Here is a 21,747-nt window from a genome sequence, read left to right as displayed (position 1 = left end):
AAATTTATAATTTTTCCGTTTAATGTATGCAACATGATTATTTTAAAATTAAGAATAGATTTTTAAAACAAATGACCAGCTCATCCAAATCGCGATCGCAATGCAGAGAACGCACAAGTAGATATACCGGGTATATGGGGAAAATTGCAGAAAATGTCTGTCTGTCTGTCTGTCTGTCTGTCTGTCTGTCTGTCTGTCTGTCTGTCTGTCTGTCTGTCTGTCTGTCTGTCTGTCTGTCTGTCTGTCTGTCTGTCTGTCTGTCTGTCTGTCTGTCTGTCTGTCTGTCTGTCTGTCTGTCTGTCTGTCTGTCTGTCTGTCTGTCTGTCTGTCTGTCTGTCTGTCTGTCTGTCTGTCTGTCTGTCTGTCTGTCTGTCTGTCTGTCTGTCTGTCTGTCTGTCTGTCTGTCTGTCTGTCTGTCTGTCTGTCTGTCTGTCTGTCTGTCTGTCTGTCTGTCTGTCTGTCTGTCTGTCTGTCTGTCTGTCTGTCTGTCTGTCTGTCTGTCTGTCTGTCTGTCTGTCTGTCTGTCTGTCTGTCTGTCTGTCTGTCTGTCTGTCTGTCTGTCTGTCTGTCTGTCTGTCTGTCTGTCTGTCTGTCTGTCTGTCTGTCTGTCTGTCTGTCTGTCTGTCTGTCTGTCTGTCTGTCTGTCTGTCTGTCTGTCTGTCTGTCTGTCTGTCTGTCTGTCTGTCTGTCTGTCTGTCTGTCTGTCTGTCTGTCTGTCTGTCTGTCTGTCTGTCTGTCTGTCTGTCTGTCTGTCTGTCTGTCTGTCTGTCTGTCTGTCTGTCTGTCTGTCTGTCTGTCTGTCTGTCTGTCTGTCTGTCTGTCTGTCTGTCTGTCTGTCTGTCTGTCTGTCTGTCTGTCTGTCTGTCTGTCTGTCTGTCTGTCTGTCTGTCTGTCTGTCTGTCTGTCTGTCTGTCTGTCTGTCTGTCTGTCTGTCTGTCTGTCTGTCTGTCTGTCTGTCTGTCTGTCTGTCTGTCTGTCTGTCTGTCTGTCTGTCTGTCTGTCTGTCTGTCTGTCTGTCTGTCTGTCTGTCTGTCTGTCTGTCTGTCTGTCTGTCTGTCTGTCTGTCTGTCTGTCTGTCTGTCTGTCTGTCTGTCTGTCTGTCTGTCTGTCTGTCTGTCTGTCTGTCTGTCTGTCTGTCTGTCTGTCTGTCTGTCTGTCTGTCTGTCTGTCTGTCTGTCTGTCTGTCTGTCTGTCTGTCTGTCTGTCTGTCTGTCTGTCTGTCTGTCTGTCTGTCTGTCTGTCTGTCTGTCTGTCTGTCTGTCTGTCTGTCTGTCTGTCTGTCTGTCTGTCTGTCTGTCTGTCTGTCTGTCTGTCTGTCTGTCTGTCTGTCTGTCTGTCTGTCTGTCTGTCTGTCTGTCTGTCTGTCTGTCTGTCTGTCTGTCTGTCTGTCTGTCTGTCTGTCTGTCTGTCTGTCTGTCTGTCTGTCTGTCTGTCTGTCTGTCTGTCTGTCTGTCTGTCTGTCTGTCTGTCTGTCTGTCTGTCTGTCTGTCTGTCTGTCTGTCTGTCTGTCTGTCTGTCTGTCTGTCTGTCTGTCTGTCTGTCTGTCTGTCTGTCTGTCTGTCTGTCTGTCTGTCTGTCTGTCAAAATACATTCCTTTAATAAGTATTTATATATATATATATATATATATATATATATATATATATATATATATATATATATATATATATATATATATATATATATATACATATACATATATACTGAATATAAATACTTATTAAAAAGTGTATTTTTAAATTAATAAACATTTAATTTAAAAAAATATATTAGTTTGACAAATGTATTACACACTGTAGGGAATACGTTATTGATGTCTGTTCAATTTATACAAGAGAATAATGGAATACGTGCAATTATTAGTAAAGGCTAATTTTGTATGAATTAGTAAACATGCGTATAACATAGATGACGATGAATCTACTTACAACGTACACAAATCTACTTACAACGAGTATCGATTTAGTCATAATGACCATTGCTTTAATTAAACAAAGCTTAATTTACAAGGGGACGTTGTTATCAGTTGACACTGTGACAGGGTAGATAACAACCGCGCAGTTATTTGACAGGTGTGACATTTATAACTTTTCTTTAATGGTATGTTAAAGATATAAGTGTGAGGTGGACTAAAGTTCTCCTTTCTATACATTTTGTTTTCAAAAGAATACAAACAGCGTTGTTTGTGTTTGAATTAAAACGGCAAGTATTATGTTAGTGATTTTATTTCAAGGTTATGCCAGCTATTAATAAATAATAAAAGAGATAAAGAAAATAATATCATTATAATATATTATTTTATCTAAACATTTGTTGTGCATTTTCCTTATCTTCCGTAACAAATGTTAGACGGATTTTACTTCAAAACTTAAGTTTGAAACTTAAAAAATAAGTCAAATGAGCGATGATTTTGATTAAACGCTGTTGCCATTAAACGAAGCGAACGGTATTCGTTTAACTGAGTATTTATTAATTAAAACTTTACTTTATTTGATTGTAAAAGTATAAGCTGAATATATAATGAGATTTTATCTTAAACTGCGTTACTTCTTACCTTTAAGCTAGAAAAAATCGATAAGGAATAAGTTCGCTTTTTTTCTCCTCACGTAAGAAGAGTTTCATTGACATATTTTAAAATGTGTTTTTCATATAACACTCGAGTGCAGTGGCGTAGCGAGGTCGGGTGTCACCCGGTGCGGCACTTAATGGTGTCACCCCCCCCCCCCCCCCCATGCGTAGCAATCCTTCCCGGGGACAAACTTTCAAGTTTTCGATTTGCACCGACAAATTGACTCTCAACATATTGGCTCCCGACAAATAGGCTCAGGACATACTGGCTCTCGACAAAGTGGCTCCCGACTTATTGGCTCCCGACATAAGGGCCCGAAACAAATGGGCTCCCGACAAAGGGGCTCATGACATATTGGCTACCGACAAATGGGCTCCCGACACATTGGCTTCCGACAAATGTGCTCCCGACATATTGGCTACCGACAAAATGACTACCGACATATTGGCTTTAGACAAATGAATAGCATTACCACTAATGGCATAAAAGTAACCATTTTGTCCTACCTCCACTACTACTATAACCTCTTTTTAATGCCTGAATGAAATTGTTTTTCATGAACTTACATCAATTCACAAACAAATCAAGCCATTAACAGCAAAAATCTAAGAATTCTAAAATGTTGATAATGTTTAATTTACAACAGTAAAGATCTGTTGCATAAAAGCGAGCACAGAAGTGAAAATGTACGATATACATGATGGTTACAGGATAACTACATTTTGTTTTGATAACCTACAAGCATACTGCTGGTAGGAAGGTACAGCGTTGACCCTTCTCCCCACACACTTTGTTGGAACAGCCTATAACTGACTCAATTATGGAAGTCATAGATAGAGGACCCTTGAAATAAAACATACTATATTTTATAATAGATAAACTAATATAAAAATAAGGCCTGCCGAACAAGAGATCCATACGTTGTATTACTTAAGAGTGTTGGATAAGCTAACTCTAAAGAATATTGATAAAGGGGTCCCACTGGCAGGTGTCATATTCAATGTGACCGCTTTGCCGGGAGATTTAATCTCTATAGAAACGGTGTTGTCAGTGGTCATTTTGTCTGGAGCCAAATTGACAGGAGCCTTTTTGCCGTGAGCCAAAATGACGCTAGCCTGTTTGTCGGGAGTCGTAATGACGGGGGCCGTTTTGTGGAGAAACTAAATGGCGGGAGCCTATTTGTCGGGAGTCGTAAGGACGGGGCGCCGTTTTGTGGAAAAAACTAAATGACGGGAGCCCATATGTCGGGAGACAAAATGATATGAGCCTATTTATCAGGAGCCTTATTGAACGGAGCCCTTTTGTCGGGAGCCTATATAACAGGAGCTTATTGGTCGGGAGCCTAAATGACGGGAGCCAATAATCGGTAGCCTTTATGAAGGGGCCATATGTCGCTAGCCATTTTGACGGGGTCAATTTGACGGGGCTCTTATGTCGGGGCCGATTTGTCGGGGTCGTATTGACGGGGCCGTTTTGTCATTGGCCGTTTTGATGCCGCACGCTTGAAAACAATATGTGTTTACACACTCATATATATATATATATATATATATATATATATATATATATATATATATATATATATATATATATATATATATATATATATATATTATATATCTTGTGTCTTTCAAATCAGACTTTTATAACTCAATATTAAATATTTGTAAAATGTGTTAAAGCTTTGTTCTCCTTACAGTTTAAACATCGAGCTCTTTGTACTTAACTGTATACTAAAGGTAGTTGAAATGGCATTCAATATTTTTATAATGGTACTAACGAATATTATACAAATGTGTCTATAAATCTCTTCAAAAGCGAAAAACAGAGTCTATACATATATATATATATATATATATATATATATATATATATATATATATATATATATATATATATATATATATATATAAAGATATATAATCTTTTCTTTTAAAATCCTCACCATACGGACCATAAACCGGTTAATACAATTGCATCGTTTTACGTTATCCTATTGAATACATTATAACGACTGCATTTGATACAAAGCGTAATACACATATGTCACCACCGTGCGGTGAAAACTTTAACCCATTTACCTTCTTGCGATTGATTTACCGTCAGCCATATTGTCTGACTCAGCAACCAGGAAGGGCTTTAGTTTACTGGAAGCCATGTTTTGTTATCAATAATTTGGTTTTAAGGTAAGGGTTTTAATTATAAAATATAATTGATGATCATTAACTTTGAATTTTAATACAAAATTACTTCCATTTAAAATTCCAATTAGATGGATTTGATAAATTGTCAAGAAATGCACTGATAATTGTCATTGGAACAATATTAAATACTGTTAGGTACGTTTTATAAGCTTAAACAATGCGAAATGAACATATCTTTCACTTTGACGAATTTACCAATCCCAACACCCCTTTCATCGTCTGCTTGCTTGTCAATCAACGGCCGGTATTTTAGTCTTGTTACATCAGAGGCGTATTTTACCCGGGACAAACTTTCAATTTGGCGCCCTCTTATATATATATTTTTAAATTTTTGTAATGAAAAACTGCAGCTTTTATTTTTTTTTCAACCCATTTTGCGCCCCATAGGGTCGGCGCCCGGGATTATATGTACCCTCCGCCTCCCGCCCCTCTCGCTACGCCTCTGTGTTACTTCGTTTTGTTTAGTCTTGAACGGATACATCGGACTTTACATCGGAATTTAAACAACACATGTTTTAATGTGTAAGCCCTTTGCCCCGTATAGATTTTACTAGCACTTGACCCTAACTACACGGAAGCGCCATCGCTGTTGAATTAACATTTGCAACGGCGGAAAGGGTTGTAGGTTATGTTCATGAGGCTATAAACTTGTTTAAGGTACAATCTAAGTAGTCATAGACATTATATGTATGTGAGACGAGCGGCTAACAAACAGAACTGGTTTAATGATGGTTGTTCTGTGAAAAACGCTCGATTAATAACATATTTAATAATATGTAATAGTCATTAATTAATTATCTGTTATTATATGTTTTGCTTCTTTAGAAAAAAAAAACTATCTAAACATTTCAACAATAATCAGCACATATTTTATTTGTCAATTGGCTCTTCGACACAGAAAATGATGTGTTTTACTGTTAACATTCTTTTCTTTTTTTTTTCTCAAATTTGCATTTTTACTCAGAATTCAAAATTCAATATCCAAAGCTTAGAACCTTTGTCATTTATTAAACGTGCAACATTCCACATACATTAAGCATTATATTATAAGTACATATTTTTGTTTATGTTTATGTTATACATTTCATTAAAAAAACATTCTAGCTATCGTTTTGAATATGAAAAGGAAATAAATCTAAAATAAGATTTTATATATCTTTTATGACAGCAAAGCTACAAAGGTTTAAAAATGTGTACATTTTCAATTGTCGTGTATTGCCTTTAAATGGGCTTTAAAAATCAATCTAATTACAATACCATACGAATAGTATGTAAACAATCTGATTAGTCAACCTAAAGTTTAGTTAGTATGGCATTCTTTACAGCCGGTAACTTAATAAAGACTATAAAATGAGTGAGTGCATGAGTACTTTTTTGTATTTCCTTTCATTGGTTTTACATAATCTTTCCTTGTTTTTATTTTTCAGATACAACCAAGACAAAAAGCGTTCCTCATTAATAAAGATTTTTTTTTAACGTTAAGTGTAACATTTTGTTAAAAAAAAAATAGAATGTATCGAAACCCGCATCGCAATTTTCGCAGAGGAAATACTATACAAACTGTAGATTTAAATAAGTTTGACAAATTTGGCAGGACTGTGCTGATGACCGCTGTAGAATCCAATAACGCTGCGGCGGTACAAAGTTTAATTCAGCAAGGAGCTAATGTTCATGTGTCGGTCTTTTCGAGGGAACCCCCATGCACAGCCCTAACATTGGCAGTAAGGAAAGGTTTAAGTGACATTGTCAGAATCCTCATCCAATCAGGTGCTAGATTTTCTTGCGACGGCGGCTGGGACGCTGTCGTTATGGCCCATTCCCATGGGTTTCTTGACGTTGTTATTGAAGGTGACACAAAATCTAAAACTATCGCTTCGATATTTGATGTAGGTTTTGTTCGTTACGTTTCACCTCTCGTTTTGTCTCTGAGAAATTCAAATTTCGATGTCTTCAAAGATCTACTTGCAAGGGGTTTCCAGGTTTGTCTTCGTGATTTTAAGGATTCCGATTTTACAAATACTGATTTTATTGTGCATCTTATCCAATGTCTTCATGATAATATTAATATAACAAACGATTCAGAAGAGACGTTGTTGATAATAGCCGTAAGGTTAAAACACGATGACATCTTGAAATGTTTACTGGGCACAAAGATTGATATTAATGCCTCAGATAAAGAAAAAAACACGGCTTTACATATTGCTTCCAAAGACCAACCAGAAATTGCTAAACTGCTACTAAAATGTGGAGCGGACCCAAGGGCTTTGAACAAAAAGGAAAAATCGTGTTTCTCTATTGCACTGGATACAAACTTGGATGAAAAATACCTGCAAAACTTCATCAAGGCGGGAGCATTCGTCGATGAAGTGGACACGAACAGATGTTCAATACTTTCAAGACATGTTGAAGCTTGCAACGTTTCGATCGTTACATTCCTTTTGAAATCGAAAGCAAATGTCAACTGTATTGATAATAAAGGCGAGAGTCCTTTGATGAAGGCGATATTGTCAAATAATCCTTCAATAGCTAGTCTTTTAATCAGCAACGGCGCTGATGTTAATGCCTGTTGTGGGACAAGCAATAAAACTGTTTTAAGACTTGCTGTGGAGATGAATAGTGTTGAAATAGTAAACAATTTGTTGCGAAATGGTTGTAAAATGAAAACATGCGATAAACAAACATTGGAATCAGAACAGGATTATTATAATAGTTATTATGAAGATAATTTACCTCTTCTTATGATTGCAATCGATCATGGTAATGCGGCACTAATTAAGTTACTTCTAGAAGCGGGAGCCGATGTCAACTACAGTGACGACGGTTTAGCGCCAGCTTTGTTAAGAGCGGTATCTATCGAACATATTGAATCATTATGCAATGTGAAATACAAACCAGATAGAAAAAAACGAACACATGTATCCCCTATGTATGTACTCACCTATGTTGATGATGAAAAGTGTGAATGTAATAGTGAAAACACAAAGAAAATATTGGCGGAAATAATTGATGTATTGTTACTGAAAGGTGCTAACGTTGACTCAGTAGATTTCTATGAAAGCACAGCACTTCATATTGCTGTAGAAAAGGAAAACAAAGACGCAGTTTCTGTACTACTGCGCCATTCTGCCGGGGTTAACGTGAGAAACAGTCAAGGTAGAACAGCGTTAATGTTAGCTGCTGAGCTTAAATTAGAAATAATTGTATCGATGTTACTTGAGGCAAAGTCCTCTCTCACAGTCTCTGACATATGGGGAAACACAGCCTTGATGATTGCCGTGGAGTCTGGTGCAGAGAATATTGTTGAAATGTTATTGAATGCTGGGGCCGATGTTTGGGCACTAGATGAAGACGAAAACAACTTGTTGCATAAGGCAGCGAGGTATCCTAACACAACTATCTTCGAAATGATAATTAAATACAGTTTAGTATTTCAAAAGGAAAACGAAAATAAAAATGGTGCATGTTTTTGTAAAAAAATTCCGACTTTAAATCCTCAAAATCCTTTGAGTTCTGATAAAATCGACGCCGTATTGAAACCTAATCTTGTTCATATGAAAAATGGAATAGATGAAACTCCATTGATTATAGCTTCGAAATATAATCAAATCGCCAACATACAATCATTATTAAAACTGGGGTCAGATATAAATGAAACAGATTTTAATGGCGATACAGCTTTATTTATAGCATTACAATATGCTTCAGAAAATGCAGTTGAGGTTTTACTGCAACATAACGCGGATTTAACTAAAATAAATAACAAAGGAATGTCTGTTGTACACCTTGCAGCTGCACACAGCAGTGCATCGAACTTTGAGCGTATTCTTATGTCTGGTCTGGATATAAATATGCAATTAACATCCGGCGAGACGCCTTTATTTTATTGCAATAAGAAAGAAAATTCTAAATTACTCATTGATAAAGGTGCACATCTTAATCATATAAACTGTAACGGCATGACAGCTCTTCATTTTGCAGTCATAAATAACAATGAAGAAGTTGTTCAGATATTAATAGATCATGGGATTGATCTAGATGTAATTTCTCACAGCAGAGAAACAGCGTTATATATTGCTGTAACTAATCAAGATTTGGAAATTGCAAAACTTTTAGTAAATTCGGGTGCAAGCGTAAATATAAAATGTAAAGATGGAAATACTGCATTGTTGTATGCAGCTAAATTTCCGGTTTCAAGAAGAAATCCACCTAAATCAATGAGTTGCACACAATACAAGAAAGAATTATTTAATTTGCTCTTATCGAATGGGGCCAGTATAAACGCACAAAACGACGACGGAGAAACGGCACTAATGCTTTCATTGGAACCAAAATTAAAGATATTGTTTTACGAATTGATAAAACGCAGTCCAAATCTTGATTTAATGGACTGTAAAAGTCGATCTGTTTTGGTACGCGTGCTAGAGTTGAATAAAAATTATAAGAACGAATATATAAACATATTATTAAAAAAAGGGATCAACCCGATAATTGAAGAATCACACAGACAACTTGTATTGAACGCTTGCAACCCTTTGAAGAAATCAAAATCAAAATTGTATAGCATGAAAAGTTTAATACAAAATCTAAATAGTGAGTTAATAAGATTTTTTTTCTGCAATGGTGTTGTACCTGTATCATCATTGCAAAACCAAAATGATGTTTCTTTTATTAGTCTCGCAATCAACGTAAGAAACTACGATTGCATTAAATATTTCTTTGCTATTGGGTTTATAAATAATGCCGATCTTGTCTTTATCAACACCTTATACCCAAGACCAACATCAACTTGTAGTTCAATCCTTTACATTGACGACGAGATACATTCACTTTTAGAACTGGCATCCCAACAGCCGTGGCCGCTAGTTAAGCTAGCATTCATTGCCGTGTCTACGTTATTGGGGTATGGACGAGAGAGGGAAGTCAAACTACAGGAAACTAAACTTCCACCAGCATTAAAGCGGATGTTAATGTTCCAAGTAAAAGCATCAACATTACCGGTTGCCGAGTGGGGCAATATAGCTCTATGTTTTGATCCAGATCAGTATGAAAAACTACCTAATCCACGGCCTTTGATCTATTATTGGCCCATTGGTCAAAAACCTGGTTAATCATTTTATTTGCTTACATGACTTATTAATATACTGTAAAATCAGAATATTTCTTTCTGTAGACTTGAGCTGAGTACTTAATATGTTTTATTTTAGATTTAGCAGTTTTTTCTAAATTATTGTTTGCACTGAAATCAGGATATTACTTAATCGGTAGCTTTGAATTGAATACTTAATTATGTTTTATTTTATATGTATCTGGTTGTGATCAATTAAATTTTGAAATATTACCAGAATATTACTATTTATATATCATTGAATAGTATAACACATTTTTATTTGAGATTTAGAAGCCTTTGCTTAATTACTTTTTGAACTTTAATTTAATTTTTTTTTTTGCATCATTGAAGGATATTTTTGGATCAATATTTTTAAACGTATTTTGAAAAAAAACACAACATAATTAACATTCATTTACAATTTCTAATTTCTTGTACACGCTTCCTGAAAAAAAATGTGATTACTTTTACATTATTCTAAATCAACGAGAAAAATGGCCCGTTGAGGAAGGATACAACGGGCGCTAGGCTGATAGTGCTGTCTCTTTTCTCTAAACTAAAACCAACTCACCCCCCCCCCAACACCCCCACCCCCACCCCCCCACCCACCACCCACACACCACCCCCACCCCCCCACCCCCCCCCCACACACACACCGCCCCTCCACCCCCAACACACCTGATAGTGCTGTCTCTTTTCTCTAAACTAAAACCAACCCACCCCCCCCCCCCACACACACACCCCCGCCCCCGAAAATTTCAAGTACCCCACCCCTCTCCGTGGAGGAAAAAGTCTAAACTAAAACCACCCCACCCCACCCCACACACAAACCACCCCCCCCACCCCACACACACCCCACCCCCCACACACACACCACCCCCCCCCACACACACACCATACCCCTCCCCCCACCCCCCCTCCCCCAAAAAAATTTCTACCGTCCCATTCAACGAAATATAATTATATACTTTTTCCAGTGTCCGCTCCCCTCCCCGAAAATTCTACCCCCGCCACCGAAAATTTCAAGTACCCCCCACCCCTCTCCGGGGAGGAAAAAGTCTAAATTAAAACCATCCCATCCCCCAGCCCCCCCCCCCCCCACACACACCCCACCCCCCCCCCCACCCCCCCCTAAAAAAACATGTCTACCGTCCCATTCAACGAAATATAATTATATACTTTTTCCAGTGTCCGCCCCCTCCCCGAATATTCTACCCCCGCCCCCGAAAATTTCAAGTACCCCCCACCCCTCTCCGGGGAGGAAAAAGTCTGAAAGAAACACTGGTGTCGCGCTTAGCCACTACCCGAAGAATTGCATTAAAGAAATTGCAAGAAAACCACTTTTTAGATTAGACACATTAATTAGGCGGTAATTTTATTATAGAGTATCGATGAAGAAATTTCTTTTGAGTTGGGGAGGGGGGCTCAGACGTTCTTACGCGGAGAGGGGTGGGGCTTTGCCCCTACCCGAAGAATTGTATGCACGAAAATCTTCACGCAAACCATTTAGATTAGACAAAATTTCCTTTGTATTCAATGTTTACTCGATAATCAATGACGTCATATTACTGTGTGCACTCTCCGGCTTGAGATGCTAAATGTGGCGACGTCATACTTCGTTTTTCGAATTACTGTGCATGTTTTTATTTTGCTTGTGTTTTCTCTAGAGCGTTCTTGTCAGATAGATAGATACACAGACAGCGAAACTATTAGTATTAATAATTCCTTCATATACTTTGAGTTGAACTTTTATGAAATGTAAAATTATGTTGATATGTTTTAACTGTATGACAAATTAAAAGGACACGAAAAACAACTTAGAGTGATAAAGCTAAACGGGGTTTTCATTTAAGCAGATAGGATTAGTTGATATTGATTTGCGTTTGTTTCGATGTATACAAATTATAAATTAAATTTTATTTATCAGAATAACAATTAACATTTTAAAACACAGATATGGATATTTTAGAAAATTTTAAAGCGTATTAAATTTATACATCAACGAATTGTAAACAAAAAATGTATTGTGTCCATCTTTTATTAATGGAAGCCACATGTTTTTGTTTTCTACAGTATAATTGTCATTACATTTGTATTCTTATTATTGTTAAAAGTTATACTTTTAAAAATGACTTCATTTTTTTTAAAATCATCACACAACTTCTTATGCTTCGTTACCAAAAATAACATATATGCATTTTTACTTTCTCGTATATACGAAGTATAGAGAAAGTCTTGTAATCGTGCAAAAAAAAAGAGATTTTTACAAATCTCGACGTTTTACATCTCACTGATACGGAAAAAAATAATTTTGCAATCTTGTCCGTATGTCTGTGTGTCTGTCTGTGTGTCTGTGTGTGTGTTTGTAAACACGATAACTTGAGTACCGCTACAGCTAGGTTGATGAAATTTCATATATAAGTATTTTATCAAAATCGTAGATCCGTATCAACTTTTGAGTGATTTCTGATAACCGGAAATGGTACTTTTCCTACTTTGAAATTTTCAAAAGCCTATAACTTGAGTACTATTTCAGATAGATAAACGAAATTTCACATGTAAGTAAAAGATCTAATGCTCTACCTTCTGTTAGATTTTGAGTCATTTCCGTTGACCGGAAGTAGTAATTTACGCTACTTCCGATTTCTCAAAAAACTAAAGTAAATTTTAAAATACTAATAATATTGCGCACTATTATGCACTTTTGTATTTAGCGTTCACTTGGTGTGCAATTCTTTTGTCTACGAGATTTTATTCTATTTTTAAAACTTTAAGTATTTAAAATGGACCGAGTTCCCATCCCCTGTTATTTTATATAAAAATATTCGAGAAAATTTAGGGGAGATCACTACCGGTTTATTATATAAACATTCAATGTATTTCAATAGTGTGTATACGATCGCGTTATTAAATAAAGGTGCATTTTTTAAAATTCTAGTTGATTTTAAATAAAATATATACAACTAACAAGCCTTTCTGTTGAACAATGTATTATAATAACAAAAAATACATTTAAGGGGGCAGTATCACCCAGACATTTGAAAATTGACGAAAAAATTTGCCAAAAAAAAAAAACTAGTATACATACACACATACATTTTTTGCCATAATAGTAATTATCAAGGAGCTATAAAACAGCACATAAAAGAAAGTTAACGTATGATGCAAACATTTTTTATAAATAATTTAACAAAAAAAAAATTTACTAAGTAATTTTTAGCTGCGGTTTTCCAACATTTAGGCCCTTCCTGCTGAAAATATACTGAGAGTTGAATAACAGGACAACCTATCGCTTGAACTAGGAGATATCCATTGAGAAATTTTTAGAATTTTTCAGTCAGACCAAAAAAATTGATCTTAGAAATTTAATTTTTTTTTTGTTTTTTAAATCTGTGTTTTATTTATTTATTTACATACAAATAATTATTTTTTAAAACCATTTTACAATTTTGTTTTAAATAGGGCCAGGTTTATTATCTTTGTAGTGATTAAATTAAAACATGGTGATTTTTATATTAAAACAAATGTTCAAAACAAGTTGGTTGTGTTGTTTGAATTATGTTTGATTTAGCTTGTCCTGATTCAACCAATAACATTTAAATATAAAATGCATAAGATTATTGCAACTGATAATACATAATGTATAAACCAATACCTATTTTCATAAGAACTGAATGACCATTCAGCTGCTATAATGTAAGGCACTTTTTAGTAAAGAAAATCTCCCTTAAGAAACCAATTGAACATAATAAAGTGAAATCAATAAGGATGCACTCATTAAATAATACACAATGTCTTCAAATGAATTAACATTAGCATTTGTTAATGAAATCACATTCAGCAGTGTTTCCATTCTTACAGATTACAAATATCTTAGCTGCCATTTAATTTGTTGTATAAGTACCAAACATATTTTAATGCAACTTTGCAATATTCAAAGATTGATTGTATTCTGTTATTGCTTGCAATCAAAGTGACAGGAGTTTGCATGTGAACTTCAAGCAGGAAGGAAACAAAATTTAATGTCTGCTAGTTTGGAAAAAAACTAACCTTGAGTACAAATCTCATCAAACTTTCTCAAAACCTCAACACTTTTACAGCTGTAGTCTAAATGGTAATAATTCGATGCATATATGTAAATTATTACATTGAAAAAATTCAGCCATAAATGAAGCGCTACACACCGATCTAACACTACAACCTGTTGTAGAACTACAACCATGTGTACAACTATAACCCAGTGAAGAACTATAACCCTGCATAGAACTACAACTGATTTATCACTACAACCCAGTGTAGCACAACAACCCGGAGTAACATCAAAAACCAGGGTAAAACTATAACCCTGTGCAGCACGATCATACAAAGGTACATTTAATGTTTATAGTCACTATAAGTAATAGTAAATTTATATCAGTATCATAACCTGAAGTTTAGTTAATTTTTTTAAACATGTCATATCGTGAACACTTACAAAATGTGTCTATGTTATGTACAACGAATGGAGCTGTCATATCGAATTTTTAACATAAACTTAAATAAAATATTATAAAGACAGTCCAAATGATCCTTTTAGAATACGTGCTTTTAACCAACGACTGCAAATCTATGCTGGTATTCAGTGGAACATATCGATCATGCGTGTCTATTGCACACTGTTGAAACTTAAAAGCGTACCGTGGTTGCTATCTGGGAAGGTCGTGTTTCAAATTGCAGGTGTGCATAATTCACGGCTTTTATTATAGAAGGAAGTAGAAGCCAGGCTGGAAATTCCAAACATTTTTGCGCATGCATCAGATGTCGTATTCGGTTTTTAATTTAAGTTCAACCTGACTATATAGATGGTCACAGGCCAATGTCAGTATGTCAGCAATTGATTTTTTGAGTACAGAGATTATTTTTTTATACGCTCTACTGCACGACGTACATACCATTTATTATAAGTTAGAGTAACTGTCACTGTCAGCCTTCGCGCTCGTTGCTGAGCTCTCAGAAGGAAGGCTGAAGAGAGGCGGGGGCGTAGGGTGCAGACCGCAATGGTCGACACCATTTACAGGGGTTACACCAACACACACGAAAAAGTTAAAATATATTTGGAAAAAAATTCTTTTCTCTAGTTCAATTGAAAATTAATAGGAGCAACAAAAAATATTTTGAGTAGAAATTGATGATCCAGACAAGGTAGGGAAGGGGTAGGTATGACACCATGACGTATACATGCTAACTATATACTCACTATAGAGAAAACGCAGCTATATCAATAACCGACTCTGTATAAACATTATTTATATTATTTTTGCTCAATATTTTTTGCACATTTTTAAGCTATCACCCTAACAGCGGCGTGAGGGGGGTGGGAGTATACCAACTGCATCATTTGAGGAGGAAATAAAAATTAAGTTGAATATGGAATAAGTCAGTCACCTACCGTGGTGGGGTGACACCTGACCTAGCGACGCCACTGGACTGGCGCACTATGTTTAAAGAATGTCATCATTGCGTTACCAATGGCATATTTATTTTTTATGCATGACAAAGTTTTCTAAAACTATTTTTTTTTATTTTTATTTTTTTTACCCACACTACCTTCCAGACGCTCTTGGATGTGATGTATAAACGCATTGATTGTTCGTTATTCGACCTCCCTAATACCAATAAGCCTAACAATATCGCAATTTATCAAACCAATGAAAATTCTATAATTTTCTAAAACAAAATAAAATGAATGAATGTGTAGGCCTATATTTTATCTGTTGTAATTTTAATTGTTGTGAGTTATATATCATGATAAAAACCAATAAAAAATTACACCCTTTTAGTTAGTTTTTAATTTGGACAAATACGTTATAATTAGCATGCATTGATTATGTGCATTGATATAGGTAAACACACAGTTTTGTTTTAAAATAATAACTTTTATTTATTGTATACATTAGATGAACCGTTTACTAAATATTATCTTTAATCAATAACAGTTTAGAAGCCGTTACTAAATGCCCCATACGTTTACGTTGTGTTTTGTGATTATGTATGCATTAGCATTGTCTATGTTTACGTTTACGCTTTTGGTTTTGTTTTCGTTACTATTTTTTACTTTCTCGTATATACGAAGTATAGAGAAAGTATTGTAATCGTGCACAAAAATAACATCAAAGTTTTCGCCGTTTTACTCCTCAGTCCTTCATCACATCCGGAGTATAAAGGACTTATTTTAATCAGGCAAAAATTATAAATACAAATATATAAACATTATGGCATTTTATGAGTTATCGAGTCGTAAAAACTGGACTCTGCAATTCTGTCCGTATGTCTGTGTGTGTGTGAGTGTCTGTGAGTAAACACGATAACTTAAGTACCGTTACAGCTAGGTTGATGAAATTTCATATATAAGTATTTTATCATAATCATATCATAATCAACTTTTGAGCGATTTCCGATCACCGGAAGTGGTACTTTTTCTACTTTGAATTTTTAAAAAGCCTTTAACTTGAGTACTATTTCAGATAGATAAATGAAATTTTACATGTATGTAAAAGATCTAATTCTCTACCTTCTGTCAAATTTCTCAAAAAACGAATGTAAATTTATAAAGTACTAATAATATTCCGCACTATTATGCACGTTTTATTTGGCGTGCCCAGGTGCACAATTCTTTTTTCTACGACATTTTATTCTATTTTAAAAAGTTTAAGAATTTAAAATGGATTAAAATTCATGTCTATATCCCGAGTTCCCATCCCCTGTTTTTTTATAAAGAATATTCGAGAAAGTTTAGGGGAGATCGTTTATTTTGTTTATGTTTGATTTTATGTTTTTATCATTTGATTCTTTTTGTCGTTTGTGTTTCCTTTTTCATTATTGTTTGCGTTTATGTTTGCATTTAGCTTTATGTTTATGTTCGCGATTACATTTGCTTTTGTCAATTGTTTTGTTATTGTTTTCAATCGGGGTTGTGTTTACGTTTGTCCTTATGTATTTATATATATTCTATTATGTTGATATTTGAGCTGATGATTATGTTTGCCTTCGTGTGTGCGTTAACCCTTTATTTACGGAATTAAGTTCTGAATGAAGTTTTGTCTTTAACAATGTGTTATTATATTGCTTTCGGGATACTTAAAATGTACGTCGAAGAAAATATAATGTTTTGTTAATTTTTATTGTCTCAAATATGTATTGGTACTGATAAGAACCGTCAGGAATGTAAAACATTCTTTTCCAAAAAATAAAAAAAAATTACAAAACAGTAAGGAACTGTAACAGGTTTTAGCTAAGTCCATGGCAATCATTATAGTAATTATTTTTATAATTGTCATACAAAAACACACACAAAAGTATATTTTCTTTATGGTTTTCGACATGGTATTCAATGGGAACACGTCTTAGATCTTCATTTTACTGTACAGAACACAGAAAAAGGTCCCGACATGTTCTACTCCCTTATTCCTTAATGACACTCTTGTCTGTGGTCTTAATGGTGTGGTAAAGTCGTTGGACTGAACTGTCTTTTGCTGGAAGCTCCCAAAACAAAAATACAATGAGCCTCATGAAAATATTTTGAAAACAAAAGCCTAGCCATTCAGTACACTACTGCTAGTCATACTAGTATGATTGTAGCCTACTAGAATGTTATGACTGGCCTACACTGTAGTGTAAAATTCATAAATATAAATGAGCTCCATGTGCTTATAATAGGCTTAGTGGCTTACTGTTTTATATCTCCTGATTATAATTTACCATAAAGATCTATAATATATGTAGAAGTATGAAATATTACTAGTCTACATGTATACATTACGTACATACTAATCATTCCAACATACGAGGTATAAACATCGAAACTTAAAGAAACAGAAAGCCCCCTTTTCTTCTTTTAGATAAAGATTTTAAGTTTTAAATTTTCTTTGCGCTTTTCAAATATTGTCTTTATATTCTGTATACGAGATAGTAAAAATATAAATGAATAAAATTCACTCATGTAAGATAAACATATCAAATTCATATACCCCAACAATGTTATTACTTTTGGTTCAGCCTCAAAACTAATTTAAAATACAATGTGTTGCAAAACCTGAAATCACGTTCATATGTTTATTAACAGTTAAATGATTAATTTTAAAATATATCTTTTAAAACAACAAACTGGTAAGAGAATGCAGTTCACACTCAAACAACCAGCATATAATGATATAATGATAACCTTTTTTTAAAAGTTGAATTAGCAAGCATATTGCAAGTGGACTTCTCAAAAAATCTAATTGATATATTAAATCAATCATGGGGACACTATTTCTTTTCATCATCTTTAGGGCATGTTTCACCTTCTTTTTTCAATGAAATTGATTGCGCTTTGTCATTTGAAGATTCACACTTTTTGAAATCGGCAATCCCTTTATAAATACCGTGATTGATGTTTAGTAATATTAAGACATTGAATATGTTGCGATCTCCTTGATAGATGACAATGCAAATATTTTTTGCCGAATTACAGCTTTTTATTATTTTACCGCATTTCACGATAGATTCTAAAATTGGTTTTCCTTTGAGTGCTGTTAATGCGCGTGGTAATAAAAGCTCGGCTACTGTCTTGCTTATACTCAACATATCTTCACCCTTGTGGATTTTAAAAACTAATGAGCAGCTTCCTGTTGCTAGTTTTAACACACCAGCAACTGGTGCAGCAGGAGGGTAAAATATAGCAATTGTAGTAGCAACCGTAGAAGCTTTACCTAAGTAATCCACAGCTGTTTCTAAAACAAACCCTAATATTTCTAAATTTAGAAATGCCATTGATTTTTTCACGTATTTTAACAAGCAAGTAGACACTGATTTCTATTCAATTTTAAGCAAAACATAAAAAAAAATATAATATAATCCAAAAATGACAATCGCAGGAAATTAAATTATCAAAATGTGTGAATGTATACCGTATTCAAATTAAATTTTAAACTTTTCGCAGTTTAGATTTTCGTTTGTGTGGAGATAAAGCTGTTGTAGAATCTGAAATAATCGAAAGATAATCATTAGTCAAACTATTGGCGCAATTAACTTATATTCTTTAAGTCTTTTTTAAACAGTTGAGCAATCATAAAATTTAAATATAGTTCAGATAAAAATAAAGTTTTTAATGGAATTAGAAAAGTGATATTATTTTAATACAAAAACGCACAAACAAAAACATTAATATTAATTGTATAACATAAGTGTTCTGAGTATAGAGTAGTGTGAGTTAATATTTGTATCTCTCTTCTGATTTGCCGTTTTTTTTCTAAAGCTTGCTGCTTGCTGCTCAATGTACACATACTATTAAAAATAACACTTAATTGTTTTAAATTTACTGTTCTAGTTATAAACTGTTTTAATTATCGATATTTTTAACAAATAGGACACGGTAGAGCAATAACTATGTAATAAAAACAATGGTCGAAAATATACAAAGATTTATAAACCCTAATTTAGTAACATGAAGCTATAAAATAGAAATACCTGACATAAACTATAAAAGAAGAAAGTAGAAACAGTATTTATGACGGGATGAAGACTCGCTGAGAACAAAGATGTATGTAAACTCAAGGTCATCCGCTTAAGTTACTTTTTTACGAAGACTGATCTCATAAAGTTTAAGGTTAATCTACGTAGAAAATAAAAAAAAAAACTTTAAAGTAAATTAAATATATGTTAGTTATTATACCTGCGTATTAGTTATTTTTTAAAAATATATTATGTATAATGCAATATCCAAGTAGAAAGCATGTTTTACTTAGGGGTCATCCATTTATGACGTCTTCAATTTCAATGACCCTAATGGTAGTGTGCTAGACTGCTAACTCGAAAGTCAAGTGTTCGAATCCGGATTCAATACAGTGTAATATAAACGAATCTTTCCAGCTCTGATGGGTACCTAAATCACGTCAGAGATCGCTGGTCATCGTGCTTATCACCTTATCCCTTCATATGCCGAGGTCACAAAAACAGGTGAGCTCTAGCTCACTTGCCCCATAAACCGTCACGTTTTAAAGGGTAGTTTATTTACGTATTTCATGTAGTTCAATGCTCCCTGTAATATCAATATAAATATAAATAGAGATATATAGGCCACGTCGTTCCATATATATTTGAATAACCGTGATATAAAATAGGAATAATATATATATATATATATATATACATATATATATATATATATATATATATATATATATATATATATATATATATATATATATATACATATATATATGTATGTATGTATATATATATATGTATATATATATATATATATATATATATGTATATATATATATATATATATATATATATATATATATATATATATATATATATATATATATATATATATATATATATATATATATATATATATATATATATATATATATATATATATATATATATATACTAGCCGTCCCGGCCAGGCCCTACTCTGGATTCTGTGAAAAACCTTTCTATTAAAGACCATTACCTGTGTGTTTATTAATCATCATAAACCCGGCATTGCCCACCCAAACCACAACCAACCAAAACCTAAACAACAAAACGCAAACATAACGCTAACACAATTACAAATACAAACGAAAACAAAAACCTAACAACAAACCCAACCACAACCACAAACACCGATACGAACACAAAGAAAAAAAAACGAAAAAGCAAATGAAAACAAACCAAATCCAAACGCAAAACTAACCACAAACACAAACCCAAAGAAAAAAACAAATAAAAAAGCAAACGTAAACAAACCAAATCTAAACGCAAAACCAACCACAAACACAAATACAAACCCAAAGAAAAAAACACAAACGAAAACGAAAAAAAAGAACAAAAACGAACCAAATCAAAACGCAACCACTAACGCAAACCCAACCTAAACACAAAGAAAACACTAACGCGAACATAAACGCAAAGTGCTCACAGTCTAGCCCGGGGCTAGATAAACGACTTTAGTACCCCAACTTATTCATAGTCCTTTGCACTTACTTAAACGATCAGGCGCCAAACCGAACACGGGAGGCCCGGGGCCCCAAATAGCACCCTGTCTGGGCTCCAGAGGACGCCCGGATTCGATTCACTTAAAGACTATAGTAACCTTTCTTATCCATACTCTATTGCACTGTTTAAAGCGAAATTATGCACCATAGCGCTCACAGGATAGCCCAGAGCGCCAAATTGAACCCTGGTGGGGCGCCGGCGGACGCGCCTGTTTCAATCTAATGAACAATAATAATACTCCAAGCTTAACCGTAAAATACCTACAACATTTGCACTTGATCAATTCCCGCTAATTATGTAATTATTTTTTTCCCAACACCAAAAAAAGTAATAAAAAGTAAATTCTTTTCCACTAATGCAATGTTTTATAAAGGGAAGTAATTGTGTTTTCCTAATTTATCAAAGGGGAGTAAGTGCTAAAGGACTAAATATAAATAATTTTCAGACATAATTAGAATTTTTGTAAAAGATGATAATTTTTTAAAATTGTGTTTAATGAACAATTATTACTATCAGTTTGAAAATGAAAATTATTTCCCAACACTTTCAATAGTAATTTTTTAACTCATAAATTTAGACTATGAGCACGATAATAATCTAACACTTAAATCCATCGAATTATGACAACGACAAACTTATTACATTTTACATACAGAATTGAGCTTTATATATTAGATATATATATATATAAATAAATAAATAAATAACTAAATATATATATATATATATATATATATATATATATATATATATATATATATATATATATATATATATACACTAGCGTACCCGTCCCCTCGCGCTGCCGCGGGAATTGAAGAAAGTCCGACGAAATATTTAAGGCCTTCATCAGTGCG

The 21,747-nt window shown here is 34.1% G+C and overlaps 1 protein-coding gene and 1 long non-coding RNA gene across 2 annotated transcripts; one reads left to right on the top strand and one right to left on the bottom strand.

Moving 5' to 3' along the window:
• Positions 1-6,284: 6,284 nt before the first annotated feature.
• On the top strand, positions 6,285-9,881 carry LOC131927922 (serine/threonine-protein phosphatase 6 regulatory ankyrin repeat subunit B-like). Its single transcript, XM_059283797.1, has 2 exons — positions 6,285-8,836; positions 9,446-9,881. The coding sequence occupies exons 1-2, from the start codon at positions 6,285-6,287 to the stop codon at positions 9,879-9,881; spliced, it is 2,988 nt and encodes a 995-aa protein (XP_059139780.1).
• A 6,729-nt stretch (positions 9,882-16,610) lies between these two features.
• Positions 16,611-19,921, bottom strand: LOC131927928 (uncharacterized). Its single transcript, XR_009383718.1, has 3 exons — positions 19,641-19,921; positions 19,367-19,511; positions 16,611-18,880 (listed from the first exon to the last, which is right to left on the bottom strand). It is a non-coding gene; the product is annotated as an uncharacterized LOC131927928 (long non-coding RNA).
• Positions 19,922-21,747: the final 1,826 nt, after the last annotated feature.

Source organism: Physella acuta, unplaced genomic scaffold, assembly GCF_028476545.2.
Source record: "Physella acuta isolate Inbredline_101_S28 unplaced genomic scaffold, ASM2847654v3 ptg001447l, whole genome shotgun sequence".
NCBI lineage: Eukaryota > Metazoa > Mollusca > Gastropoda > Physidae > Physella > Physella acuta.
The sequence above is the reverse complement of the archived record's forward strand: the minus strand, read 5'-3'. Positions and strand labels throughout refer to the sequence as shown.